The sequence below is a fragment of the Tachypleus tridentatus genome, chromosome 2 (assembly GCF_004210375.1).
Source record: "Tachypleus tridentatus isolate NWPU-2018 chromosome 2, ASM421037v1, whole genome shotgun sequence".
Classification (NCBI taxonomy): domain Eukaryota; kingdom Metazoa; phylum Arthropoda; class Merostomata; order Xiphosura; family Limulidae; genus Tachypleus; species Tachypleus tridentatus.
Genome location: NC_134826.1, coordinates 66700813 through 66727008, shown reverse-complemented (window position 1 = coordinate 66727008; position 26196 = coordinate 66700813). Strand labels below are relative to the sequence as shown.

Genomic DNA, 26196 nt, shown 5'->3' with positions numbered 1-26196 from the left:
TAACTGGTTATGTTAAACTTTCTTTCTGTTCGTTATTTAACCCGACAACATGCACAGTTATGGAACATTGTGTAAAACTTGAGGTTGTAATACAGTGAAATTAAAAAGTGATCTCTGAAAAGAGTTAGTGCAAAATAGTTCGATATAAGTTATTTCTGTTTTCTAATATAAGGTGTATACAGTAAAATATCTTTGTGTTTGTTTAGGTTGGAACAGGTTTGGGACCGACGTTAGAGTTTTATGCTCTTGTTTCTAAGGAATTCCAACGAGCAGATTCAGATCTGTGGAGAGGAGAAGCAGTAGCTGTAAATGATGGAAAAGGTGTGTATAAAATATTGGAAAGCTCAGAGCTTCCACCACTGAGTATGTGAAGATATTTTAAGAAGGAAAAATATTTATATTACTGGCTTGCAAATGTGCATGCATTGAGCAGTGCAGCGTAGCTGAATACTAAATCTGTTAATTTATTTAGGTGTTTATCCACTTGAAATAAATTATTATAATTAATAACAGTTGTTCCTGGTGGGAAAGCAGTAAGTTTACATATTTACAATGGTAAAATCCAGGGTTTGGTTTCTGTGATGAACAAATCAAATAGCCAATTGTGGCTTTTCTCTAAAATAAACACAGTTGATATTATATTCAAATATTAAATATTTGAAAAGTGAACTACAGTTTAAAGAGAGATAGATATTGACCAAATTAAATGCAAAATGTTAATACAAAGTTCTTCAAAGTGAAAGTTGCTTTTATTTAGTATTATTTTGACATTAGTTAATCAGCAGCTAGACAGTGGATACTGAAATATGTACAGAATGCTGCATTAAGACTTACATAGTTGTTGTATCATGGTAACCTGTTTTAAGGTAAATTTTATGAAAAACTAGTACTTGTGTATTTCTTTATAGAAACTAAATTGTAATTGCCTTTCTAACTGAAGAGGAAGTAAGTTGTGTCACAGATGTATGGTCTTTTTGTGTAATTTGATGTAATTTTCTTCCTGAAGGCTATGGTTTGCATTCTTGTTTCTGAGAGAGAGAGATGTTTACAAATGAAGTTACCCAAGTATGAATAGCTTACCCATGACAAATGGAATAAAGATCTCGAAGTTCATTTTTGCTTTGTTGGGACTCTGTTGTTAAGGTATAAACAAGTACAGAAGTAGTATTAGTTTTCTTAAAATCAGTTCTACAAGAAGTGCTGTGTGTGAGTTAATAATTACTATATCAGTGTCTCACTCGGTTCTCATACTATTTTTACTTCAACTGGATGATTTTTCCTACATAGAGAAAAAAGGTTTTGAGCAGTTGGAAGAGATTGAGGTTTTGGTGGCACTTAACTCTGAAGGAAGATTGTTTCAGCCAGTCTTCTGTTGAAAACCCCTTGGTGTGGATTCCTTTACATGGTGAGGGGACCTCCCAGGGAAGGTTCTGTTCTTTCAGGTTACCTCCTCTGGGATCTAAACATCCACCCACGTGTTTGCCATGCGTGGCAACCTGTGAAGGAGAGGAGAGGATCCTGGTAGTTGAGGGGTCCAACACTAATGCACCACTTTGGCCTTGAATTCCTGTTGACAGGCAGCCTTGGGGTGGCCCTTCTTGGTTCATTTGGCTGGTCCACTTGGGCTAGGGTCAACCAAGTACCAGTGTTGGATATTCTCAGCAGGTGTTGTGGACATTGTATCTGATGCTGGTATTTGGGTATAGTGCTCACAAAATCCTGGCATTGCTGCAGTGACTTTGTTTGACATTGCAGTGCATCCCTCTCATAGTGCTTCATGGTGAGTGGGGTCAGTGGGCACTGAAATTTCCCTTTCCTTATTATGGATACTCCAATTAAAAATCTTAATAAAATAGTGAAAAACAGTCTGTAGATAAACGACCATGTCTTGAAGATTCTGAGCAGCAATCCTCACCATCTGTAGCTCCTGTTGTACCTCATTTTCTTTTGTTGCATTCACTTTCAGACAAACCTTTAGGGCAAATGTCTTCCTTTTTTATTCAGAAGGGACTAGAGGGACTTGCTGGTTCTCCAAAGTCAGTAAAGCTTTGATCTGGTGATATATTGGTGGAAACATCCACATCTCAACAGAGTGAAATCCTCTTGCATTCAAAGGCAATTGGGGGTATACCTACTGAGGTTACACTTCATGCTACTTTGAATTCAGTAAGGAAAAAAGACATGGTAGTAAACAAAAGGGTTCTCCACCCAATTTGCCTACATGTAAATAAAAATGGCCACCCTGATACAATGGAACTGTCGAGGTTTAAGTTCTAATATGGATGACATCAAAACATTGATTGCTTCCTACTATCTTGTATGTCTTTCCTTACAGGAAACAATTCTGAAACCTGCCGATACGGTCACCTTTGAGTGGTTTTCTTTCTACAGAAATGACAGGCTGTGTGATGGATGGGTGCATGGTGAGATGGCACTGTTGGTTGATCAGCATGTGCCCACCCTCTCTTTGCCACTTGACACACCCATGGAGGTTGTAGCCATCCATGTTTCCTTGGGTCATACCATCACTGTTTGTTCTGTCTACCTGTTGCCTGGAGAGACGTATGATCAATCAGATCTTGATGCTTTCATTGAACAGTTGCTGTCTCCCTTTTTCATCCTGGAGGACTTTAATAGACATCATCCCCTCTGGGGAAGTGCTGATATTGATAAGAGGGTTCCCTCTGTAGAGCAGATGTTCTCTGTTCACAGCCTTTCTCTTTTCAGTAGCAGTTCTTTTACTTATTTTCTTGCAACAAGTCAGTCCTTTACTACTATTGATCTCTCAATTTGTTCCTCTTCACTATTCTCCCATTTTTCATGGAGGGTTGACAATAATAGGTGAGGTAGTGATCATCGACTGGAGTGGTCGATGCCACCTGACCCGCATGTCCGGTTGAAGCTGGAGAAGGCAAACTGGACCTCTTTCACTGCTCTCACAGAACTTGATTCTACCATTGTCTGTAAGCCATCAATAGACAACTGTGTAGCAGCAGTAACTGGCTGTATTATACAAGCAGCTGCTCAAAGTATTCCTAACACCTCAACATGTTTTCCACTGTATATTTGTCTATGGTGGAATCCTGCCTGCCATATGGCACAGAAGGCTCAAAACTGGGCCTCGGATACTTTCCGTAGATATCCCACACTTTTAAACCACATCGCTTTCTAGCGGGCCCGTGCACATGCTTGATGGATAAGACGTCAAAGCCAGAAGGAATCTTGGATTAAGTTCACAATTGGCATATCTTCTACTACCAGTTCCAAAGTCATAAGAGACAGGGTTCGAAAGGTCAGTAGGCACTACAATTCTGTCCCCCTCTCAATCTTGCTCTCTGATGTCCAGGAAGTAGCTGATACCTGCAGCATCGCCTATACTCTAGATGAAAGCTTTTGCCAGGTATCTAGCACTTCTGCTTCTTCTTCTACCTTCTTAGCCATCACGACTTGGGCAGAGTGATCACCTCTTTCCTATCGAGCTGATTGTCTCTATCACTGTAATTGTCCCTTTGCACCGGTGTAATTCAAACTGATCTTTCAGTGGTCTGGCAGTACATTGGTTGGATCTGATGATATACACTATGACATGCTGCACCATCTATCTCCTGCTTCTTTTACTATTCTTCTTATTGTTTTTAACTGGATTTGGCAGAAGAATATTTTTCCTGATGTCTGGTGCTAGGATATTCTCCTACTTTTCTCTAAGCCTGGGAAGAATCCCAAGATTCCTTCAAACTACCATCCAATTGCTTTGATGAGCTGTCTCTGTAAGACCTTAGAGAGAATGGTTAATGCTCCTCTTGTTTGGTTCCTCAAATCAAACAGCCTTCTCTCTCTCACCCAGTGTGGGTTCCAATAACAGCACTCCACCATGAATAACCTGATTAGACTTGAAACATCAATCAGAGAAGCCTTTCTTAAATTACAACATCTTGTATCAATATTCTTTGACATTGAGAAAGCTTATGACACAACATGGAGGTATGGCATTATGTCAGACCTCCATATATATGGGTTATGTGGCCATTTACCCAATTTTATTAAAAATTTTTAATGAACAGGAGATTCCAAGTTTGTGTGGGTTTGACACTTTACCATTCTTTTGTACAGGAACTTGGGGTCCCTCATGACTGTGCTTTGAGTGCCACACTTTTCAGTATAAAAATGAATGCCATCACTTAACAACTTCATCTCTCACTGTTGCAAACTGGCTCTATGTCGACGACTTTGACATCTCATGTCAGTCGTTTAACATGAGGTATATTGAGCATCAGCTACAGACTGCCCTCAATCCTCTACTGAAGTGGACCACAGCAAATGGCTTTAACTTCTCTCTGTCTAAACCCGTTTGCGTGCACGTTTGCCACCAACAGGGTATTCACCCTGATCCTGAACTTCGTATCAGTGCAGTTGTGCTGCCTGTGGTCCCTGAGTCAAAATTATTGGGGCTTATCTTTGACCATAAGCCGACCTTTATACCACATATCAAGTAGCTATGGGTCAAATGTACAAGAGCACTGAACATCCTTCGTGTCCTCTCTTCCACCACTTTGTGAGCAGATCAATGTTCTTTGCTAAAGATGTATCGTGCTTTTATTCAATCGAAACTTGGCTATGGATCACTGGTCTCTGGCTCTGCCAGACCATTGGCCTTAAAGATGCTAGACCCTATTCATCATTAAGGACTTCGGCTCTACACTGGGGCTTTCTGCACTTCCCCGTTTCAGAGCATATTCATAGTGTCTCATGAACCTTCTTTGCACCTCTGCTGTTAGCATCTGTGTTTTCCCCTCTTGGTGGGCCATGCTTTTTCAGAACAGACAGTCTGCCATTGCTCCTTTTGGTTTTCATATCCAGGTGCAGTTGTGTGAATTGGGTCTGTCCTTAGATAACATTGCTGTATCCTCTGGTCAGCCCATCCCACCATGGCTTCTGACAGTCCTCAAATGTGACCTATTTTTAAGTCATCTGAGAAAAGCAGACACTCCCAATTGGAAATACTGTTTCTTATTTGCTGAACATCGTTCAAACCATCCTTCCATTCCTATTTATACAGATGGTTCGAAATCATGTTACTGTGTGGGTTCTGCCATGGTTTGTTGTGGTTCAGTGGTTGTGTGCAGAGTCTCCTCTACAGCTTCTGTGTTCACTGCTGAACTATATGCCAATTCTCTTGCCCTGGATCACATAGAAGTTAAGTGGTACTCAAACTGTGCTATTTATTCTGACTCGCTTTGTTCTCTACTGGTCCTGAAATCGCTTCACATTGGTTCACACCCTGCTCTCACCAATATTCAAAACTGAATGGCCCATTTCTCTTTAACATCTAATTCCATCCAGTTTTTCTGGATACCAGGCCACATTGGTCTTCACGGGAATGAGTTCGCTACCACTGCAGCCAAATCTATCTGCTCTAGCACTATCACCGCTGCACCTGTTCCATACATGGACTATGGTCTTGTATTTAAGGCTCTGCTCCATGCCAGCTGGCAGTAGACTTGGAGTGTGCAACGTGAAACCAAGGTTTTCCAAATAAATCCCTATATTGGACTTTGGCCATCTTGCTTCTGTAAGGATTGGAAAGAGGAAGTTGTTCTAACTAGACTATGCATTGGCCACAGGTTTTTAACTCCTAGTTTTCTTTTGTCTGGGACTGATGCACCATTGTGTAGTCTGTGTAACACTCAGGTCACAATAAGCCACATATTTTACTTTCTTGCTGTCATTGCGACTCTCAACCATGGCACCATTTTAAACATGTTCTGTCCCTTGGTTTGTCCATAGCATTAGTGTTACTGGTGATGGTGACAATGTCCACCTTGAAAATGTTTTTAGTTTTTTAAAGGCCATCAATCTTTTTAATATCATTTAAGTTTTTTAATTTATACATTAGACCTTTTTTAATGTGATTCCCCTTTAAGAATCACAGTCCATCTAGTTCGATTTGAAATTAGAAAATGGCCATAATGTCAAATAACTCAATCAGGACTGTAAAGGCCAACTTCAGGTGTCTGATGGTGATTTTTGAATTACCTGTTAGTCAACCTGGCGAGTTGTTATTAAAATTTTGCTACATGTCTTTTCAAACTTTTATTACTTTACTTTTTTAAAATGGCCATAATGTCAAATAACTCTGAACCAGGACTGGAAAGGCCAACCTCAGGTGAATGATGGGGGTTTTTGTACCTATCTGTTAGTCTTCCTGGTGAGTTATGGTCATTACAATTATGCTGCAGAATGTCCTTTACAACTGGTATTACTGTAGTTTTTCTCTAAATGTTGTTGACTAGATGTAAACATTGGTTTAATGCTTTTTATGTTTTTTAAACTTTTTGTTTTACATTAATTTTAACTTTTTACTGGATGTTTGGCACAGATAGCCTAGGTGCTTTGTGCCATAAAACACCAAATCAACCAAGCAATCTGTTGATAATGGTGGTAAGAATCTTTCCATGTCACAAGTGACTTATACCAGAAAGTAAGCTCACTTGTGAATTTTTAAAGCGAGAACATGAATTTCTTTCAAACATTGAGTGGATCCAGTTGTTCAGTTGAGATATCTTGCATATAACCAAGGGAAAAGTACATTTGTTGCTGGATAAGAACAATCTGAGGAGATCTCCACAAAATACTGCTTCTCATTCAGTCCACTAGTCTTTGGATTCTTTCCACATGCCCTTGAGGACAATTCCAATAGGTGTCAGGCAGTGCACTTTGTGTGTGTGTCATTGTTTTATCAGATGAAAGATTATTTAGTTAAGGTGATGTGGGTATTTTTTCCCATGAAGCTTGTACTTGAAGATATGAATGGAATTGCCAGTTTCAATCCAGCTATGCTTTAAAGTCATGTACTTGACAAAAATTCATTTTACTGTAATAAAATTAATCTGTCTTGTAGTTTATTTGATTCTGCCTTTAGGTAGATATCCAGACAGTGATTTCATATTATATAGCAGATATTCTTTGTTGATTGTTAATCCTTGCACACAAGAACATTGCTGTCATTGGGTATCCTGCTAAGTGAATAAAAACACTCTACTATTATGAAACAAAACAGCATAAACACACTTGGATGTAATGTAACCTTAACAATTCTTAACCCTACAGTGTCATAAGGTACTTCATCACAATCCAAAAAAATCTAACAGAAGACAGAGTGAGGTTTCCTATTATCTCACACAAAATACAGGGGTTCTAATATCATCATTACCAGTATTTATATAATTGAGTAGTCTTTTGTCGAGCATGACACTGAACGAGTTCTTCCACTTAATTGGACGTGCAGTTATTGTAGAAGATATTGGTTATTATTATTTTGATTATATGTAAGTATAAAGCTACACCAAGATTCCCGCATTGTAAGTCTATAGACATCCTGCTATGCTGCTGGAGATCAGAAGATATTAGTAACTCTAAATTGGAAGGAGCATTAACTGGACCTCCTTTTTATTTATTTTAAGATGAAGGAATTATCATTTTTATCTCACTACCTTGTGTCTAGGGACTCTTGTGTAGAGTCCTTTTGTGTTTGGTCATGGTTCATATAAAGAAATTTATTTAAGGTGAAATGTACTTTCAAGTTCTTTTGAAGTGTCAAGTTTAATTGTTTTTCACACTTAGCAACAGAACTGTAATTTTTTCTTTCATTTGTCTATAAACATAATCTTTATTTACTGACTTTAAAAGGTCCCTTTGGTCTTGGTTCTTTCTCAGTTGAGGTTTCTCGTAAGTGAAGGAGTTCTTTAAGATGCATCTAGGAGAATGATTTTTTAGTTAACTGTTTTATTATTATTTGAAGTTATTTTACTTGTCAAGTACTGTTAATATTTCTAAATCACATCACTGAAAGATTGTGTAAAACTACTACTATGCATATTATCAAAGATTGCTTTAGTTTGAGTTTCAGTTATAAGATTAATGGTCTGATCTATTAGGTTTTTCATGAAAATAATGATTTATTCCTAGGACCAGCAGACAGTAACTTGTACATCCATTCATCATGTGGATTGTTCCCAACACCCCTTAATCGTAGTGCTAAGGCCAGTTATGTCACAAAGATTCGCAGCAAGTTTAAGTTACTTGGGAAATTCATGGCAAAAGCACTGATGGACTCAAGAATGGTGGGTACCATTTGTAAAGCTTAGATATGTCATCTGCTCTAATACGAATCTTTTTAATTTGTATAATTAGATCTAAATAATATTTAAATAACAATAACTATGAATCAGTTTTATATACTAAATATCTAAGTAGTTTCTTTGGTTGTGGCTGTTTCAAGACATTGGAAATACTGTTAGTAAACAGGTTTGTGTTGAAACTTCATTTGGCCAAATGAAATTTCTATGTGAATAATGTCTTATTATCACATAATCTACCTTATAAAGTGTAATTCCAACTTAATACATTAACCATAATAATATTGATTAATGGGAACATGTTTTAGTTGTTGCACTTGTGTGTTTTAAGTCCATAAAGTACTCCAAATAGCATTCTAGTTCTTATTTTGTTTAATATCTTTCTCGTGCTACTCGGTTATTTTTTATTTGTTTTTGTTTCTCCTAACACCATGTTATTCTAATCTTTTTGCATTTTTATTTTTCAAATTCAATACTTGAGTATTTTGTCATTTTATAACATACACCCTTAGTTATTTGTTATAATCTGTTTATTTGCATTATGTTGCACAAACTAAATTGGTTACATGATTGTGATTTAAATACATTCAGATTTAATTTTCTCTTTCAATTGTCACACCAGTTATGAATAGCTAGTGGTTATAAAGGGGAAAAGACGTAGTTGGAGCTTGGTATGGACTACCAGATAAAACTGAAGAAATCAAAGGAACAGTCTACAATGAGATAAAGTATTCAGCTGTTAATGAAATTATGATTGTGGGAGGTTTTAATTTCAGGCATATAGATTTGGAAATGTTAGTCAAATCATGAGGGAGACAGAACTTTAGAAACTGTTCAGGGTGATTGTCTTCAACAATTGTTTAGGAAACCTACTGAGTACAATGGTGTTTATATATTCATTGTTAACTTTTACTGTATGAATAGTTGAGAGGGTAAATATTGGCAAGCATTTGGTTGCAAGTAGTTTTTACTCAGGCTTGGTGATTTGCTGCATATGGATATACAGAAATATAATATTTGGGTTCCAAGTTTAACAGTAAAGCAAGATTGGAAGAGATGAAGCAAAAACTCTGTTGTGAATTGGGCAACTAAGTGGAACTACTGATCATGTGTGGAAAACAAATTTTAAATAAATGTTTAGTTATTCAAAAGGCATGTTCCTTAGAAGAAGAAAAAGGTGACTGCAAGTAAAAAATCAGATTAGCTAGCAAAGGGTATCAAGGTTTAAAATAAAGGTCTTTTACTGTGGTACTGATGTAGTAATTTATGATGTTTTGTTTTTTTCCAAATGTACATGTAAAGCTGAAAAGTAAATATTTTGATTTGCATCTTCAAAATTTAATAAGGTTGCTAACCTACAGGAAGCAGCAAATGAGTACAAAATTTGTAACTACAAGAGATAGTTGTTTTTGATTATTCTTTATTTACTGTTCTTGTGTTTTAAGAAAAATAATTGAAATTTAAGACACTTAGTTGTAAATAGCAATAATGTATATAACTGAAATGTGACTATTCTACAAGATATTAGCCCACTAAAAAGCAACCAAGACAGGTTACTTTGTAAAGGCCAGTTTTATATTTTTGGATTTGGTAATGCAGATGCATGTGTCTTGTCATTGCAATTTTGGTAATGTTAGCCAGGCAGGGCTGAAAAGTCAATAAATATATACAAATGTATAATGTGATGATATTTAAGCAATTTAGGTTGTACAGTTGTGTTTGACTTAATTTGTAGTCATTCTTTAAAGAAAAAGAGCATAAATTTATATTTACTTACTTTATGGGGTAAGTAAAAGGTTGGTCAAATTGGCTGAATATGTACAGAGGTATGATAGTGAAAATAACATGAAATATAAGGTTGTTTTTTCTAAATATTTGACAATTGTCTGAAGATTATAAATATTTTCTGATGCATAAAAATATTTTTAATCCTGAAGTCAAAATTACTTTGCATTTTGGACAGTAAATGTGTGAGGAAAAAAAGGCACAAGAAAACCATTAATTACAAAATTATAAAACTTTAAATAAATAAATAAAAATGTGTTGTTGGAACTCCTACTAATTTAAAAGTTAGAGCATAACAAGTATAACAATCACAAAATGGTAACAAGATTGGTCTCTAGATTGAGTCTGTGTTGAGAGAGTCAAAGAAATAGTCGATATCTATATATTTAGTTTTAGTGAACAAAATGTTAAGATTTCAGTTTTTAGTGACTATTTTAGACTGCTGACAATACAAAATATATTTGTCTCTAGCTGGATATTCCTCTGAGTCTAGTATTCTACAAGTGGCTTCTTTCTCAGGAAACATACTTGAATACTTCAGAGGTTCAGTATGTAGATTCGAGCTTGGCTTGTACCTTCTTCAAACTGGAACAGGTGTCAGCACAGAAACGAAAACTAGAGCAAGATAAATCACTTGTAGGTTTCAGTATATCTTGTATGTTTGATAATCTCGGATTGATATAACTTGTACAGTGTGTTTTTGTAGGTAATAATGATATATGTATACTAAAGTTAATTTGTGTGTGGGTTGTAAAAGACTTGGTGGGAAAATGTATGGTTCCAGTTTTTTTAGGTTGATACTGTCTCAAAGATGTATAATATTTTTTCTTTAAATTGAAAAATATACTAATTCTATATCATATGCATTTGGAACTCTTTCAAGTACATATCAACAAGCAGTTAAGCCCATGAGGTTTGGAGTCAAGTTTCTTTTATTACCCTCCATTTCAGTGTATTCTTTTGCTATTGCAACTGTCAAAAGCTGTTACTGGTCAATATAGTTTAGCATGTAACATCTAATATTAACCTCCTTAATATTAGATTGTGTATGTAAAAAATAAATTATTTTACAGGTATGGCCCTCTTTGTCAAGTAAAGTTTATTGTAATTTTCAGTAAAATTGTGTACAAAATCAGCCTTTTTTAATCATTTGAAATTTTGTCTCTATGTTTGGATCACTTGTGAATTTCACTTCTCTTTTGGTTGCACTTAAAGTTTTGTATGCATCTACCACCATACTCACTATTGAAAGGTTAAATCAGATGTAATTTACATTAAAGATATTTCCATCAGCATTGAAGAGGTGCTTAGTAATTTTGTTTTTTTATTTTCAGTTTAGTAAAATTAATGAATTGCTGTTGAAATATGACAGGTATGAGAATAATTCTTGATAGAATAGCTGTTTACCTAATAAGGTTGAGCTTCAAACTACCTTTATGCAAATTATTTTTGTTACAAAATTACCATTCAAAATGCAAATCTATGTACTGCTTGTATATGTACAAACTTACTACCTCATAAAAGTGTATTTCTATAAAGAATAACTTATCTTGTATGTTGTGTGATAATTCATAGTGTGTTTAGCAAATCCTGATGCATCATGTAAAAAAATGAGGCAAGCAATAGCATATAATGGACACAAAGAATCATACGAACCATTTGATATCAAGGAAATAGGTAAAAACAAACTACTACTCAATTTGATTGGCTAGTACTGCATAGCATGAACAAATGTGATGGTCCTGTAGAACATGCTTTATCAGTCTTGTGTTTGTACTTTCCAAAGTTTTTGATAGATTTGATTTTATTCTTATGTAACATGTTCCTCAGGAGCCAGAGGCTGTCTTTTACACTGTATTTTGTTCAGTGATAAAATTAATTCCAATCTGGAATCTTCCAAAGGTGGTGGTTTTCGGACGTATTCTTTCAAGACAAGATTTTGTTTGTCAGGTGACAAATGTTTAAGTGAAATAGAGCATTCTTTAATTACCATACTAACTGGTACTGAGATCTACCTGTTGGGAGTAATTTCAATATACATCAATAAAGTCAAGTTCTCAGCATCATTAATTAAGCAATTGCTAAACTTTCAATTGAGATATGAACAATGATTTGGTAGTCAAAGCATCACAACTGTCAGTAGTAGGATGAGAAGACAGGAATGCTTTGAAAGCAACTACAGGCATGATGTTGTACTCTGTTTGCTCTACAATATCTACCAAGGTGATTCTGAACAGTTCTTGAATATCTGTGCATGTCATTTGAAGCCTTCTATGCTTCTTGTGCTTGGCCATTAAGTTTCTAATGAGCTGACAAACCATACCACTTCAAATCACTTTTCTCAGCCCCAACACTAAAACAGTATGAGAAACGTCTTCTCTCTAGCCAGTAAAAGTGTCTAAAAAAGTTGAGTTAAAATTAAGAAAAAACACATTGTCCTCCTTCTTCTCCCCCAACAAAAATGTCTCCTACTGACTCACGAAAGGCCTCTTAATATAGGTTTAGTCATGAGGTATAAAATTCCTAAAGTGGAGAATGCTTGGATTGCCTAGATTAATGTGGTACCAGTACACTGTTTTCTCTCTACTTTTCTGATAAATGTCTTTAATATTAAGAAAAATAATGGTGGTAATTATACAAAGTTACCAGATTCACATAAATCACCAGAATTATCACTGCAATCAGCTATGCTTCATTCTCTTCTGTTTCCCACAGCATTTCATCATCCATGCTATCCATTCCATGGCATATGTGACATTTTTTGAAGCCTTTAACTGGTTTTTGATGGTAGGTTCTAGTAGAATACCTAATGAAATTGAACATGCATGAATATATAGTCAGTTTTTCAGGAGATATCTGTAGAAAAAGGTGTACATTATATTTGAGTAAGTATGGTAGTCTTCCTTATAACATCGACTTCAAATCCTCTTGAGGATTTTGCAAAATCAAGTGTTTTATGTGATCTTCATCTGACTATCACAAAGATTTAAAATAATTCTTTTGATGTAGTTAAAATGTTGGTGTATAATATCCTTTTTATTTTATATTGCTACTGATATATTTCATACCTATACAAGTTTTAACTCGTGATAGGGTGTCTTTTAATGCTCATAACACAGTTTTCACGTTTTACATTCACAATGTTATTAATCTATGTTTTATGTGTTATTCTGATCAGTATACAATATAATCTTAGGTAATAGTCCATATTTTAATAGCATACAAGTTTTAGGTTTTTAACTTTATATGAGAATATTTTAAAAAATCTTTAATTTGCCCTAGTGAGACTTGTGATTTCATTTCCTCAATGCATCTTCTCTTCTGTATTTTATCCACCACCCCTTCAGTAAATATGATATTAAATATAAATTACTCCCTAAAAATTTTCATTGTTCAGACAAACCAAAATTTTATCCTCAATTTTGTTTGGTTTCAGACCTATCAATCAAATAGAAAATCAAACCTTTCTTGCCACACCCATCTGTCATCTGTTTCAGAATTTGTTCATAATTCTCTCTCACCTTGAATTCAATATCATCTATAACCAATAGAAATCCAAGGCTTTCATCTATCAAATAACATATACAATGTTGTTTTGTGAACGAAGAATTTTCAGTTTCACTGTTAGTAAAAGCTTCATTCCCATTGGAAAGATTATGACCATCTTAGATTAACATGCAACAACTTTTGTTGCATAGTTAGAATGCGAGAAAAAATTGTGAGAATTGGGGAAATTGTCTACTCTATGCATATTAGTCTATTTTTTGGTGCAATATGCAATTAAATAAAAATTTAGTGCATTACTAGCATTAGTATGAAAAGGTAGGGTAAGTACCCTCAACAGTGGACAAGAGATTTTGAGTAAGAACTTTAATTCTTGTTTATTCTTATTTTTATATTTTATTTACTTTTATCATAATAAGTAGAGGATTTCTTTAGGTTAATTAAGGTTAGATTAGGTAAAATAAATGATGATAATGTTTCATGAGGTACACACGCAACCAGCTCGTGGGTAGCATAATTTCATAGTATGATGTGGACAGTAGTTACATTGTTCAAAGGGTAATAAAAATTTAATTACAAATGGATATATGCTGTTACAAGTTTAAAACTACTTCAGTCTAGTTTCATGTTGCAATCTGAAGTCATTCTAGAAAGATAAGAAGGAAAATTAAGATTTATTCAGATTTCTTTTTGATGGTTACAAGTTTGATCAAATTGACCAACATTGTATAGAGTTAGGGTAGAGAAAATAACATAAAATATATAGTTTTAGTGAAAACAAATATTCAAAATGTATTTAGATTTTAGAGAATACACAAACCAAATCTCAGATTTTTAAGGTAAAGAAAAGCATTTTTAATCCTGACATGAAAATCACTTTGCATATGGATGATTCAAAACATAATTGGTATATTCAGACAAATCTTCAGTAAAAATAGTTCATTAAAAAAAATTTTTTTCAGCACAAAATGTGTTTAATGTGTACTAAATGTCTGCCAAAAGATTGTTCTTACAGAGTATTAAAAATTATAATATTAAACCCTATATATGAGTAAAAAATAATCCCATGGTATCAAGCCCATATTGCGAGAGTTAGATTAATCGAAATTTGTATTTAAAATTCTTGTGTATTTTGTTTATTGTGTAGTTTTGTTTTTCTCTCTTTACCAATATTTATGATTAGTGTTTAAAGAAATTAATAACTGTTCACAAACTTTTCCAGACACCACAAAGCTTGAATAAAGCTATTCTAAACCTGCTTCTGGATGGCTGTACGATAGAAGATTTGGACTTAGATTTTACCCTTCCAGGTTACCCCCACATTGAGTTAAGGAAAGGTGGAAGAGATATAGCTGTGACAATTCACAACTTAGAACAATATTTGCAAGTAAGCCCTGACAGTGTCACAATATATATTTAAATTATTGTTCAGGTTCTTTCTCTTTTGGGTTAAGTATGTCATTTGTTTTCTTTACAATGTTCAAAAACTGCTATAACTTAGTACACTTTGTAACCAAGCCACAGATAGATTTAAAATTGTTCAATATTTCTGAGAACAATGACTAAACACAAATCAATCTTTTTTTGCAAAATGTTATGTTTAACCACAAAGTATAAACAAAAGATCTTCAAATTACCATACTTTAAAATATGTTCTTTCTATTGTTTATAAGCTTGTCCATCAGACCTGTAAAGTAATGTTGATAATTGGCATGATGGAAGGGTCTTTCGTAGTGGTTTTTATAAATATCTTGGTAAATCAAAGCAGAGGATCATTTTTTTAAATTCTTTCATTATGTTGTGTTTCTAACTGGTTGTTAGCCTCAGCAGTGTATTTTTTGATGTTAGAAAAATCTGAAAGGAAGAGAGCAAATTCAGTTGTGTCATGTGACACAAAAGAGCAAAGATTAAGACACATTTTAATACTTCCTTTTTAAATTAAGAAAATAAAAATTGAGTAATACTGATATTTGGATTATAAACCACTTGTTTAAGTATAATAATTTGTGGCATCATGCTTTTTTTTTCTGGAATTCAGGAATAACGTTTTTCATATTTTATCATGCTGTAACTACACTTGTTAGTTACTGGTTTGATAACAAATAATCAGTGTGATTCCTATGTCCTGTTTAGCTGGTAAGTCATTGGACAATGACTGAAGGAGTCAAGAAACAGATGGAAGCTTTTAAAGAGGGGTTTGAATCGGTGTTTCCTCTGTCACGCCTCCAGATATTTTATCCTGAAGAGGTAATTTTGGGCTGCAATACACCAAGTTTCCAGGATTATATATAATGTGATGAAATACTGTGTAATAAAGAACAAGATAAAAATAAACTATTTTTGAAGCAGCCAGAACTTCCTGGTAACGTGGGGTCAATAACTTCATTTTTTTACATGTTTTTGAGATAAAATCTTTACTGTTTGCTCTGTAGTAATTTTGTCCTTATTTGTAGGGTGAAGCCTATACATTTATATGTTAACCTCTCATTTTTGAGATTTAGTCCATCTTTATTACTTGTGATTTTTTGAAATTTTGCAGCATTAAAATCTTGTAGTCTCACCCCCATGTCTGATCATAATTGTATTGTTATCTCTATTTGTTTTATCTTAGTACCAGTTCTAGTTATGAACCAAAAGTCACAGAATCAGGCTTATAATTTCCTTTAAAATCTCAGGAATTATTCTAATTCTAATTTGGAGTCAATGTCACTAAGTTAATCCTTTTATTTTGTAATTAAAGGATGTCATAAGCTAGAGTAGCAATCCATCCTTTTAGACCAGAATTGCAGTTCATATATTGTTAATTGATTTTAGGTGTATGAATGTTGAAATTTATACTTGAAATGAATTAGATTTTGTACTTCATTACACAAGTTATTGTTTGCTGTTTGGAGAAGACTTGTTTTATAGTTTTCAAATATTGAGTTATCAGAGTTAAATCTCAATTAGTTAGCTTAGTAACATGAAATTTGTTTATCAGCCACAGTTTTCATTAGAATCAGGTGTATGTGATGATCAAACATGAATCTTTTCTGTGTTACAATTTGTCACAGACTGATAAAGTTGGAAGCATTTAAGCTAAATTTTCTTGGCAGTTGGAGTTCTTGTTCTGTGGAAGTGGGAACAGCCGGTGGGATGTTAAACATCTAGTAGAATGTTGTAGACCTGATCATGGTTATAACCATGATAGTCGTGCCATCAAACATCTCTTTGAAATCCTCAGTAGCTACAATCCAGAAGAACAAAGAAGATTTCTTCAGTTTGTTACAGGGTCTCCAAGACTACCAGTGGGAGGTAATATAAACTTAGCTATCAAACAGGCTTGACGTTTCAAAATCTTTCTCAGATTTTGAAATTCTGAGAATTTCAATTCAGAACAATCCAGAAATAAATCCTTAGGTTTGTTTTTATAAACGTTTTCTTTTCCAGTTACTGATGTGTGAATAGTCTTTGAGAATTTGTCATGTTTATAAATAAGAAAATTCCTTACCTTGATTGCTATAGCCATCTTTAATATCTGAGTTGAAAGTGCTGTTATATGTTCTGATGCAAATCAGTATTTGCTCCCACTTATCTCAAATATAGCTCATTACGTATTCATAAGCACAGTGAACTTCTCTTTTGGTAAGTGTGTGAGTATTACTTGTAATTCCCTTTAAACTTGCATAGAAAAAAAATTTTATAGTTATTGAGGAGAGAATGATATTTCAAACTTCCTAGGGTCATGTTCAGGTTAAGAAAAGGGGGTTAAGGTTTTCTTAAGCCAGGTGAAGTGGGTAAGGTGATTAGGTTGGGTAGAAAGAGTTACTTGTGGTAATGATAGAAATACTGGTTTCATTATGTAATCAGTAACAGATCCAGCATATTATTTGACCTGAGCATACAAACGTCATTAAGTCCAAAAAGTATGTTTAATATTATTAGCTGCTTAATCAGTTGCAGAAAGGGACAAAAATATTTTTGACTTTGTATTTTAGTTTGTTTAATATTTTTATAGTGAGATATCCTAAAAGCAACAACTCAACTTAGTCTTTTTAAGTAACTAAATGTGCAGCTTGGTCCTTTGGACTTACTCCTTATTGGAAAAGAAATATTTAACATTATTCTAAATTTACTCTATTATCAACACAATGTGACAAGCTTTTAGTAAAATGTACAAATATGTTGTACACAAAAAACTCATGCATTTACAAAAGTAACCATATTGACAATGTTGTTTTGATTCAACTGGAGTGCAAGGTGAAAAATAGATATGCTCGTCCACTGTATAGTTTTACATATTTTGTTAGCATAACCTTGAGAACCTAGAAAGTGCACATCTAATTTGTTAGTGTTATGAGTTTCTCTGTATATTGTATTTATTACTCTTTTGACATGAAATATGGGTAGATCTGAGTAAAGTGTGGTAAAATAATGCTAAGTATATCATACCGTCTTGAATGGCATTCTGCAAGACGTAGCTTGTGCAATTTAAAAACTACTCATGAACATTCTTATAGATATTCTATATTTGTCATTAAAATATACACACAGAGACTAGACTACACTATAACTTTTAAATCCATTTTTGTCAAGAACATCTTGAAACAAATTATATAGTCAGTTACTAATTTAAAAACTTATTTAATACAATGTATAAATATTTTATAAGAAAACATTTATGGAAGAGAATTACTGAATGTAATATTTTAACACATGCCATGTAAATTGATACCATTTTTAAAAAAACTTATGCCAATCTGTAGCCTCCAAAAAAGATGACTGTGTTTTGATGTCATCAAGAGTGAAATTACAAGACATTAGTTTCTTATTCATTTCTTATTAAGTTGGTCATATGACCTATGTTTAGCTTTATGATTTCTATATAATTATTAGAGGAGGTCCCATGACATTCTTACATGGATCTTTGTAAGTTGTTTGTTTTAATGTTTTATTATTTCCAAAAAGTTATGGACGTTATTAGTTTGAACAAGTATAGCTCTCCACCCCCCCCACCCTTAATGTATTTGTGTTTTTTGTACATGCACTGCTATGGCTAAATTTTCATTTTTTTATTATTTCTTACACATCCCTTATGTTCTACTAAACAGTACTTTAAAATTGAGTTGTGATAAAATCAATCAAAAAGGATTGTTTAATTTGTGTGTACATACTAGGTTTAACTACTAGTTTATTTAAAGTGTTTAAGAAAGAACAATTATGTTACCCTGTATAAAATAAGGCAAATTTTTACATAGTTAACTGAAAAAGCTTGAATTTATAAAATCGAATCTTAAACTATCTATGCTGGAGAAACAAAACAATATAAAGTATCGCTTTACAGAGCACACAAGATATGACAAGAAACAGTAATACTAACTTAACCAAATTATATTAGAGCTAATAATATTCATGAATCTATGGAAATAATTAAATATAAAACCATGCATTATTAAATGTAGTAGGTCTAACAAATATGTGTTGCTGAGATCCCTAAAAATTGTGCAAACAGTGAATTTCAACACAAGTTGTGTGACCTGTTTAAAAAGGTATAAATGACACTATTATGTTGTGCACTTTCACTTGTAAGGATGCTGCTAAAAGATCAAAACATGTAGAACCAATTTTTTTTAGGCCATGTATTGTCCTGAATTAAAAAAAGATAGAGAAACTTGTGTAAGATTTCTTAATGTTGTTTTGGATGTAAGATCAACTATTATACATCATCCCTTTACATCCAGGTGTTTCATTCTTTTACTATTATTCTACAGGTTTCAAAAGCTTGTCCCCTCCACTGACCATCGTGAGGAAAACATTTGACCCCAGTGAAAACCCAGACAACTATCTGCCATCGGTTATGACCTGTGTAAATTACTTGAAGCTCCCCGATTACTCCTCTTCCGAAATCATGAGAAAGAAACTTGAAATTGCAGCTTCTGAAGGGCAGCATTCTTTCCATTTATCATGAGAGTGGAAGCACGTGTATGTGAAAGCCAGAGAAAACATGTTACCACTTGAACATCTTTGAGGAGCTGTTAATATATATACAAAAAATTGTTTTTCTCACTCAAGTTTGAAGTTTTCTTTTCAAAATAAATGTGTTAAAGTTTTGTTTTCCGAGAGTAAATCACTAACTCTGTGATCGTCCAGCAGAGTGGAACATTCTAAAGGTATTCTAAGTGGATCAACTGAAGTGACAGGCATCTAAGCTGTATAGAGTGATTTGGAAGATCTAAACATTTTATGTTGGTGTGATACATTTATCATAGTATGTCTGTTGACATTGTTAGTTGAACACCTGGTTTTTACTATGAGTTATGGCAAACAAGTTTCCACATGCTTTTTTTGTTAAATATCTGATTTTTGCAATATTTTTGCCAGTAATAGAAGCAACTTCAAATACATGACTAAAGTTAATGGCATAATGTATTCAGGTGAATGTTTTTAAATTTTCTAGAGTAAACTAACAGACTCTTAAATTAACCAAGTTACCACAAAGGTTGTTTCATAATGGGAATGTCCTTTAATTACCATAAGCATCATCTTCCTAAAGTAAAAAATTTAGGTCGGCTAAAATCTTAATTTAAAAAAAATTACTATTAGTTTTATTAAAAAGATTGTGATTTTCTACCTTGATCTCAAAAAAAATATGTATAGGTCAGGTTCAATCATGATGTTTTTGAAAGGTCCAATTTTTGAAGATGATTTAATTCAGTTGTATTTGGTAGCTTTTTGTTATGTAATCTTTTCACAAAACACTGGGCTGTACAGAACATTAATGATAAAAATAACTTCAAAATTACAAACTGCATCATCTCAGGTATGACATTTTCTTAGAATTGGTGAAACAAATGGACCTTTTGAAAAAAGTTGTGATTGCTATAAAAAAAATAAGACAATAGGTTGATAGTTAAGTGAAATATTAACTTTATTTTTAATTGATGGTAAGTCCGTTATGAGTTACTAAGGATGTTTTAGGTGAGTAACTTAACATCTAAGCAATGTGTGCATATTCAGTTAAACCACTTTACCGTGTATCGAAAAAGTTGTTAGATTAACAGAATCAACATTTTTGGGTATCAAGAACACAATCTGGTATGACAGTTTGCCTGTGGATAACGTAGAACAATTTCCATATGATTAAAACTTTTGTATATTGAGCTCTATAATAAGTAGGTTAGTGTAGATGAAAATGTACTGTGATTGTTAAGAATATGAATGTACATATGATTTAGCTTTTGAGTTAAGTAATTTTGAAAATGTATTATTAATACAGTTTTTTTCATCCATGGATTACTGAAATATGTTTGGAACACACAAAATGTATCATCTGAAAAGTAGTTATTTGTTCTGTTGACTCTTTCCAGCCTGACGTCGTTACATGGTCCACTTCTCCATCGCAGTGGGAAATTAACTTGTAAATAATATCAAGCATAAAACTTGATGTTGTCAATTTTTCCTAGTAGCTTGAGTTTCTAATGGAAGAAATAAATCTAGTGTGGAGATTTACACAGTACTATTGCTACCTTTAACTTACAAATGTAGTTCCACATGTGCTATTTTAGTAAGATATACCTACCCTATTTAAATTCCATTGCAAGATACAATACCTTTGCTATCACTAGAAGAGCGAGTTGTCTTCCTTAAAAAATGTAACTGTTTCCAAACACTCCACCTTATTTCCACAGCATTAAATGGGTTTAAAGATATTGTATAACTGTTACATAATCTCACTTATAATTTTAAAGGCATATAGTCAATCTTAATTTAAATTTTTTGAGTGTATAATTACACCGATGAGGAAAGAAATCACATTCATTTTAGATTTAGCTGTGAAAAAAAAACAGATTTACATCTTTAATCTTTTCATCCATGAAAAATTTATATTTTTAACATTACCCCTTTCAAAAAAAAAAAAAAAAAAAACTAGGCTGGAAAGGGAACCATAATTTTTTTTTTTTTTTTTTGTAGAATTATATTTTTCATTAATGTATTAATTCATTATGCAAACCCTGTTTCTATATTACAACACCCATAATAATGAAACTTTCACTGCAGGCTAGCACACTGCATAGAATATTTAAAAACGTTACAAAATTCATTTGTTCTTTATTAGAGGTACGTAGTCCTTCAATATAACGGAAATAAATTTTTTTTATTGACTTTGTTTTACCCTCAGTGAAGTTTATATTACATTTATTTATAGCATAAAAACTAAGCTGGTATTTTCTCAAACAGAATATTCAAGTTCATTGTGTTTGTTGCATATATGATTGAGATACTTCTCAGTGCATCAGCTGCAGTTTTATTTGGAATGACAAGAGGTTTGGCAGTAATTTATATTAACACCTTTTCAAAATGTACACAACTTACGAATATGTACAAAAGAACTTATAATCAGTATAGCTTCTCCAGAAGTCTGCGGGACTGAAGAACTGAGAACTCAGCCAAACCTTATGCTCTGAATAATCTGGAATAATGCTGTAAGGAAATGGAAATTCACATTAGTTCTTCAGATTATGTGCACAAAGTAACAACATTTCAATTATTCTCCCATGAGAACATTAATAGAAAGTCTTATTTTGATACAATAAGGTACATTAGGAATGTATTACAAATCCACCATTTAAGTTTTAATACTAAACTGTATTATTTTAATCTAGAGATAAGTGTATCTCCATATACACACAGTTTCTTTATATTAATGTTGATAACCCTTCAAACACTAATTCCTCTTCACTGTAGCTGCATTATTCTTCAGCTCAATATAAATATTTCAGAAATTACCCTTTCAATGCATTTATCTTCCACTATCTCCTTGGCATGCTCTAAAACAGCACCATTAATGTGGAAAATTCTCATATTTGCTCTGATGTGAAAGAAAACCCATTTGGCAGTGCTTTGTCTTTAAAAAGATAACATGCAAGTAGTGTAGATATATATACTAAGTGTATTGCTGCAGGAAAAACTGAGTTATGAACATGGATATTAGACAATGAATATTTACATACCTGACCCACAGACAACAAAAATGAACAAGCCAAGTAACCATGGACCAACAGGATATTTTTCATCTTGAGGTTTCTATAAATTAAAAAAAAAGTTTTATTTTGCTGTAATTAAAATTTCATAGTAAATGGTTACATTGTCTTGCTTGAAAGTGCCAGGAGTGTCACTTCAACAAATATTGTTTTTGAATTTCATGTGTAGCAAACATCTTAAGGGCTACACAACTAGAAACCTGCATTACACAGAAGCACTCACAACTCTGAACATTAAAACCACTTGTGGGTGTGGTTCAAGAAAATATTCAATGCAACAAACTTGATAAATTTACAAGTCTGTTGTACACAGAGATCAGGCGTGTTCAAGATGTCTCAAATAATGTCAGTTTGACTTGGACTAATAAAAGTGCTTCCGAAGAATGACCTCCAAAATGCAAGTTTAAAATTTTTTTTTTCAGTAGTTCTATATCATCTTATTTATTCTCCTCTACCATGACCTGCTGCTAAAACAACAACTTACGGTCAAATGAATAGTTGATAACTGACGTCAAAAACGTAATACTTCGTTGAATGGCACTCAGTAAAGAAATGAGGTTCGAATACTTAGATACACACGTGTTAAACATAAAATTCTTAAAATACAGACTTTTATCAATACATATGTGAATGGTAATTAAAATGTGTAGTAAGTTTCAGCTTCGGGTCAGTTACCTTTTTCTTTGTGAACCTGACGATGACCGAAGAAGGTCGAAACGTTATTCGTTCCTCTTCGTAAAGTATTTTCTCAACCCAAACGGGCCGTTTTTACATATACAAGTTTAAGGAATGTTCAATTGTTGTTGTTGTTTCGGAATATTAAGAAATAATTTAATGCAAATTCAGTTTTCATCAGTACATGAAACCAAAATCTGATAAACAGTGAAAGTTTAAGACAATGCAACTTTAAGCAAGAAAAAGCCCCACTGGAATACAGTGTAATTTACAGAGGTTCTGTTGTTCACTGTCAAAAACACCGTTCAGTGTACTATTATTAGTGTATTAATTTGATATATACTTGGATCATTTTAGACCTAACTTGTAAATTCATGCTCTTTAACTACATAAACATACTCCGATATTATCTCCAGTGTAAAGGCATTCATTATTTCATGATAAAAATGTTTTGGATATTTTAAAAGTTCTGTAAGTTTTCCAATTGGTCATTATATTCATAGCTGCCAAAATTTAAAACAAGATTGGGCGAAATACAAAAAACAGTTCACATGGTATAAACTTAATTTGTTCTTTGTAGATTTACTATCACACTCGTTAATATGATGCATGTCTTTGTCTATTCTACTTTATAAAATTTATAAAAAATTCAACGTCTACATAATCTAACTTATCACTATTTGTGTGTTTGTAATCACTGTATCAGGAAATCACAAAAAGAAAAAAACCGTTTAAATTAAAATATTTTAATATGCATCGTAGCTTAAAACGCAAATGACAGTAATGCATTATCAAATTAAACTATAATAGGCAAGTCCTAACGCAGAAATAATAACGGATGTTTTTCATATAATACCCGGATATTGGTGCTTAAACTCAGTTTAAATGGCAATGTCTCAAATTTACATACCTCATAATATGATCACCTCACAAAGAATTAAGAGGCAGAAATATCGTGATTGTATTTCCAACTTTATCCAAAGCTATATCAAATGATATTGTCCATAAAACGTTGTACCATTCTTTTGAACTAAATTATTAAACTCTGTGTTATGCTAATTCTTGATTTGCAACTTAAAAGATTTTAGGCCAGGTCACCCCACAAGCTGATATAAAATATGGTACTTGATAGGACAAAATGGCACACTAAATTATCGAACTAAGACAGTTCAGGTTTACCAACTTACCGTACTTTTAGGCACATTTCCACGTAACATAACATTTTTACTTGCTTTGTCGTTAGCAACTTTCATTCTTTGACTCTGAACCATTATTAAACAATTAATATGTCCAAATAAACTTAATTGCAACTTCAGTTGTGTGTTTAGACTTCCTCACGTTAAACGACACGTATGTCGACACGTGACCCGAGTATTTAAACACAGACCCAAGTGGTAGTTGAAGCAAACACTTTATCCACGCACAGATTAGTTGATAAAAGATTCTTTTTCACTGCACATTTTTTTAAAAGTAGTATTCAACTTGCATTACCAGATTATTAAATAAAATATTCAGAATTTTATACATATATTTATACGTTATAAAGATATATCTTTTAATGAAAACACTTAAAAGGAAAAACACGACAAAATCATTTACTCGTGGGAAAAACGAATTTATAATAGAGTTTTTCGTATTTCTGTCAATTTCCGCACTACATTATGATTTTACATATAACATTTCTTTAAAAAATATAATTTAATGACCTCGGTTTGTTTTGAATTTTGTGCAAAGCTACATGAGGGCTATCTACGCTAGCCGTTTCTAAGTTAGCAATGTAAGACTACAGGGCTACTCTTTTACCAATGAATAGCAGAATTGATCGTCGCTTTATAACGCCCCCATGGCTGAGAGGGCGAGCATGTTTTGGTGTGATGGGGATTCGAACCCGCGACCCTCAGATTACAAGTCGAGTACCTTAAAGATAAATTTTACAGAAAAAAGAAAACTTTGCAGTCAAAAAAACTACTCATACTGATTAACTTTGCAGGTTCACATTTTTTATAAAAAATATGGGCTAATAAATGAAACATAGAACCTGGTGCAGAAAGAGCCCTTTCCGAGCGGCAATCCAAATGTTTTAATTTTTACGTTTGCCGCTAGGAAAAGTACTGTGACGTAATAGTTGCCAAACAAACCGCCCAACGCCAGCGCGTTGAATGTAAATAAGCATGGCCAGTGCATACGGAGAAACAGAGGCGGAGTCTGTTTTGACTTTATGTTCTGAACAGTGTCGAGTAGCGCCATATCAATTCGAACCTACTCTGAAAGAACCTATAACAGTTACTTTTAACACAGATCTGACAAGTTCTAGTCCGGATCAGCACCTTCATCATCACTCATATGAACATCATCAGTATCATCAACATCTGTCACTTGTGATACAGAGGACTTCTTAGCAGCAGGTGATGATTCTGCAAAAATCAGTGAAAGAATTACATGTATATGTACTGTTTACCAGCAATAGTTTATAATAAATAATCAAAATAATATTAACAAGACTAATCTGATTATTGAATATTGTTAAATCATGAATGAAAATTTCATATTCATATTCAAACTAACTTGCCAGTACCACAAGCAAAATCTATTGTTGGAAGATTTTCTGTCTGGGTAGCTAAGTCGTCAAGCCAGATGGGAATACCTGTACACCTCTGGAAAGTTCCCTCTACGTTTATTCTACATTTTCTATTTTCCAAATATTAGATAACCAGCGAATAATTCCTCGCGGTAGTCTCATTTCGTACATAGGGAACCGAAGACCATTGTGCCATATAGTGTCGAATGCTTTCTCGATATCGAGGAAGCAGACGACAGTGCATTCGTTTTTATTAAAGCTGTTTGTTATTGTCTCAATTAATCTAATTAAATGATCTGTTATTTGTCTATATTTTTAAATCCATTTTGTTCTTCTGGTAATTTTGAATTGATCTCCAAAAATGTGGAGAGTCTATTACTTATTATTCTTTCGAGAAATTTGTCTACACAGCTGGTCAAGCTGATCGGTCGATAACTGTTTGGCTTATTGGCTAATTTTCTTTCTTTGTAGAACATTAATATATTAGCTTGCTTCCAAG

General features: G+C 33.3%; 2 protein-coding genes across 16 annotated transcripts in view; one reads left to right on the top strand and one right to left on the bottom strand.

The window, feature by feature from the left end:
* LOC143244075 (E3 ubiquitin-protein ligase TRIP12-like) overlaps nucleotides 1-21565 on the top strand; it is a 104210-nt gene extending 82645 nt beyond the window's left edge. For all 15 annotated transcript variants that reach the window (XM_076488114.1, XM_076488112.1, XM_076488110.1 and 12 more), the window contains 7 exons: nucleotides 207-321; nucleotides 7966-8120; nucleotides 10392-10556; nucleotides 14647-14811; nucleotides 15558-15671; nucleotides 16520-16718; nucleotides 19175-21565. In XM_076488114.1, the coding sequence (XP_076344229.1) occupies nucleotides 207-321; nucleotides 7966-8120; nucleotides 10392-10556; nucleotides 14647-14811; nucleotides 15558-15671; nucleotides 16520-16718; nucleotides 19175-19371 (1110 nt within the window). In that variant the 3' untranslated portion in view covers nucleotides 19372-21565. The remainder of the gene's footprint in view (nucleotides 1-206; nucleotides 322-7965; nucleotides 8121-10391; nucleotides 10557-14646; nucleotides 14812-15557; nucleotides 15672-16519; nucleotides 16719-19174) is intronic.
* On the bottom strand, nucleotides 21540-24518 carry LOC143244077 (stress-associated endoplasmic reticulum protein 2-like). Its single transcript, XM_076488123.1, has 3 exons — nucleotides 24307-24518; nucleotides 22415-22487; nucleotides 21540-21884 (listed from the first exon to the last, which is right to left on the bottom strand). Exons 1-3 carry the CDS (start codon nucleotides 24388-24390, stop codon nucleotides 21847-21849), a joined length of 195 nt encoding a protein of 64 aa, XP_076344238.1. The 5' UTR covers nucleotides 24391-24518; the 3' UTR covers nucleotides 21540-21846.
* Between the last annotated feature and the right edge of the window lie 1678 nt (nucleotides 24519-26196).

What these genes read in the sequence shown, in the direction of transcription:
- LOC143244077 (XM_076488123.1), bottom strand. Translation starts at nt 24,390, where the DNA reads ATGGTTCAGAGTCAAAGAATGAAAGTTGCTAACGACAAAGCAAGTAAA. An exon ending in GAAATGTGCCTAAAAGTACG is followed by an intron (nt 22,488 to 24,306) that starts GTAAGTTGGTAA and finishes TTTAATTTATAG; the next exon opens with AAACCTCAAGATGAAAAATA. An exon ending in TTTTGTTGTCTGTGGGTCAG is followed by an intron (nt 21,885 to 22,414) that starts GTATGTAAATAT and finishes ATTTCCTTACAG; the next exon opens with CATTATTCCAGATTATTCAG.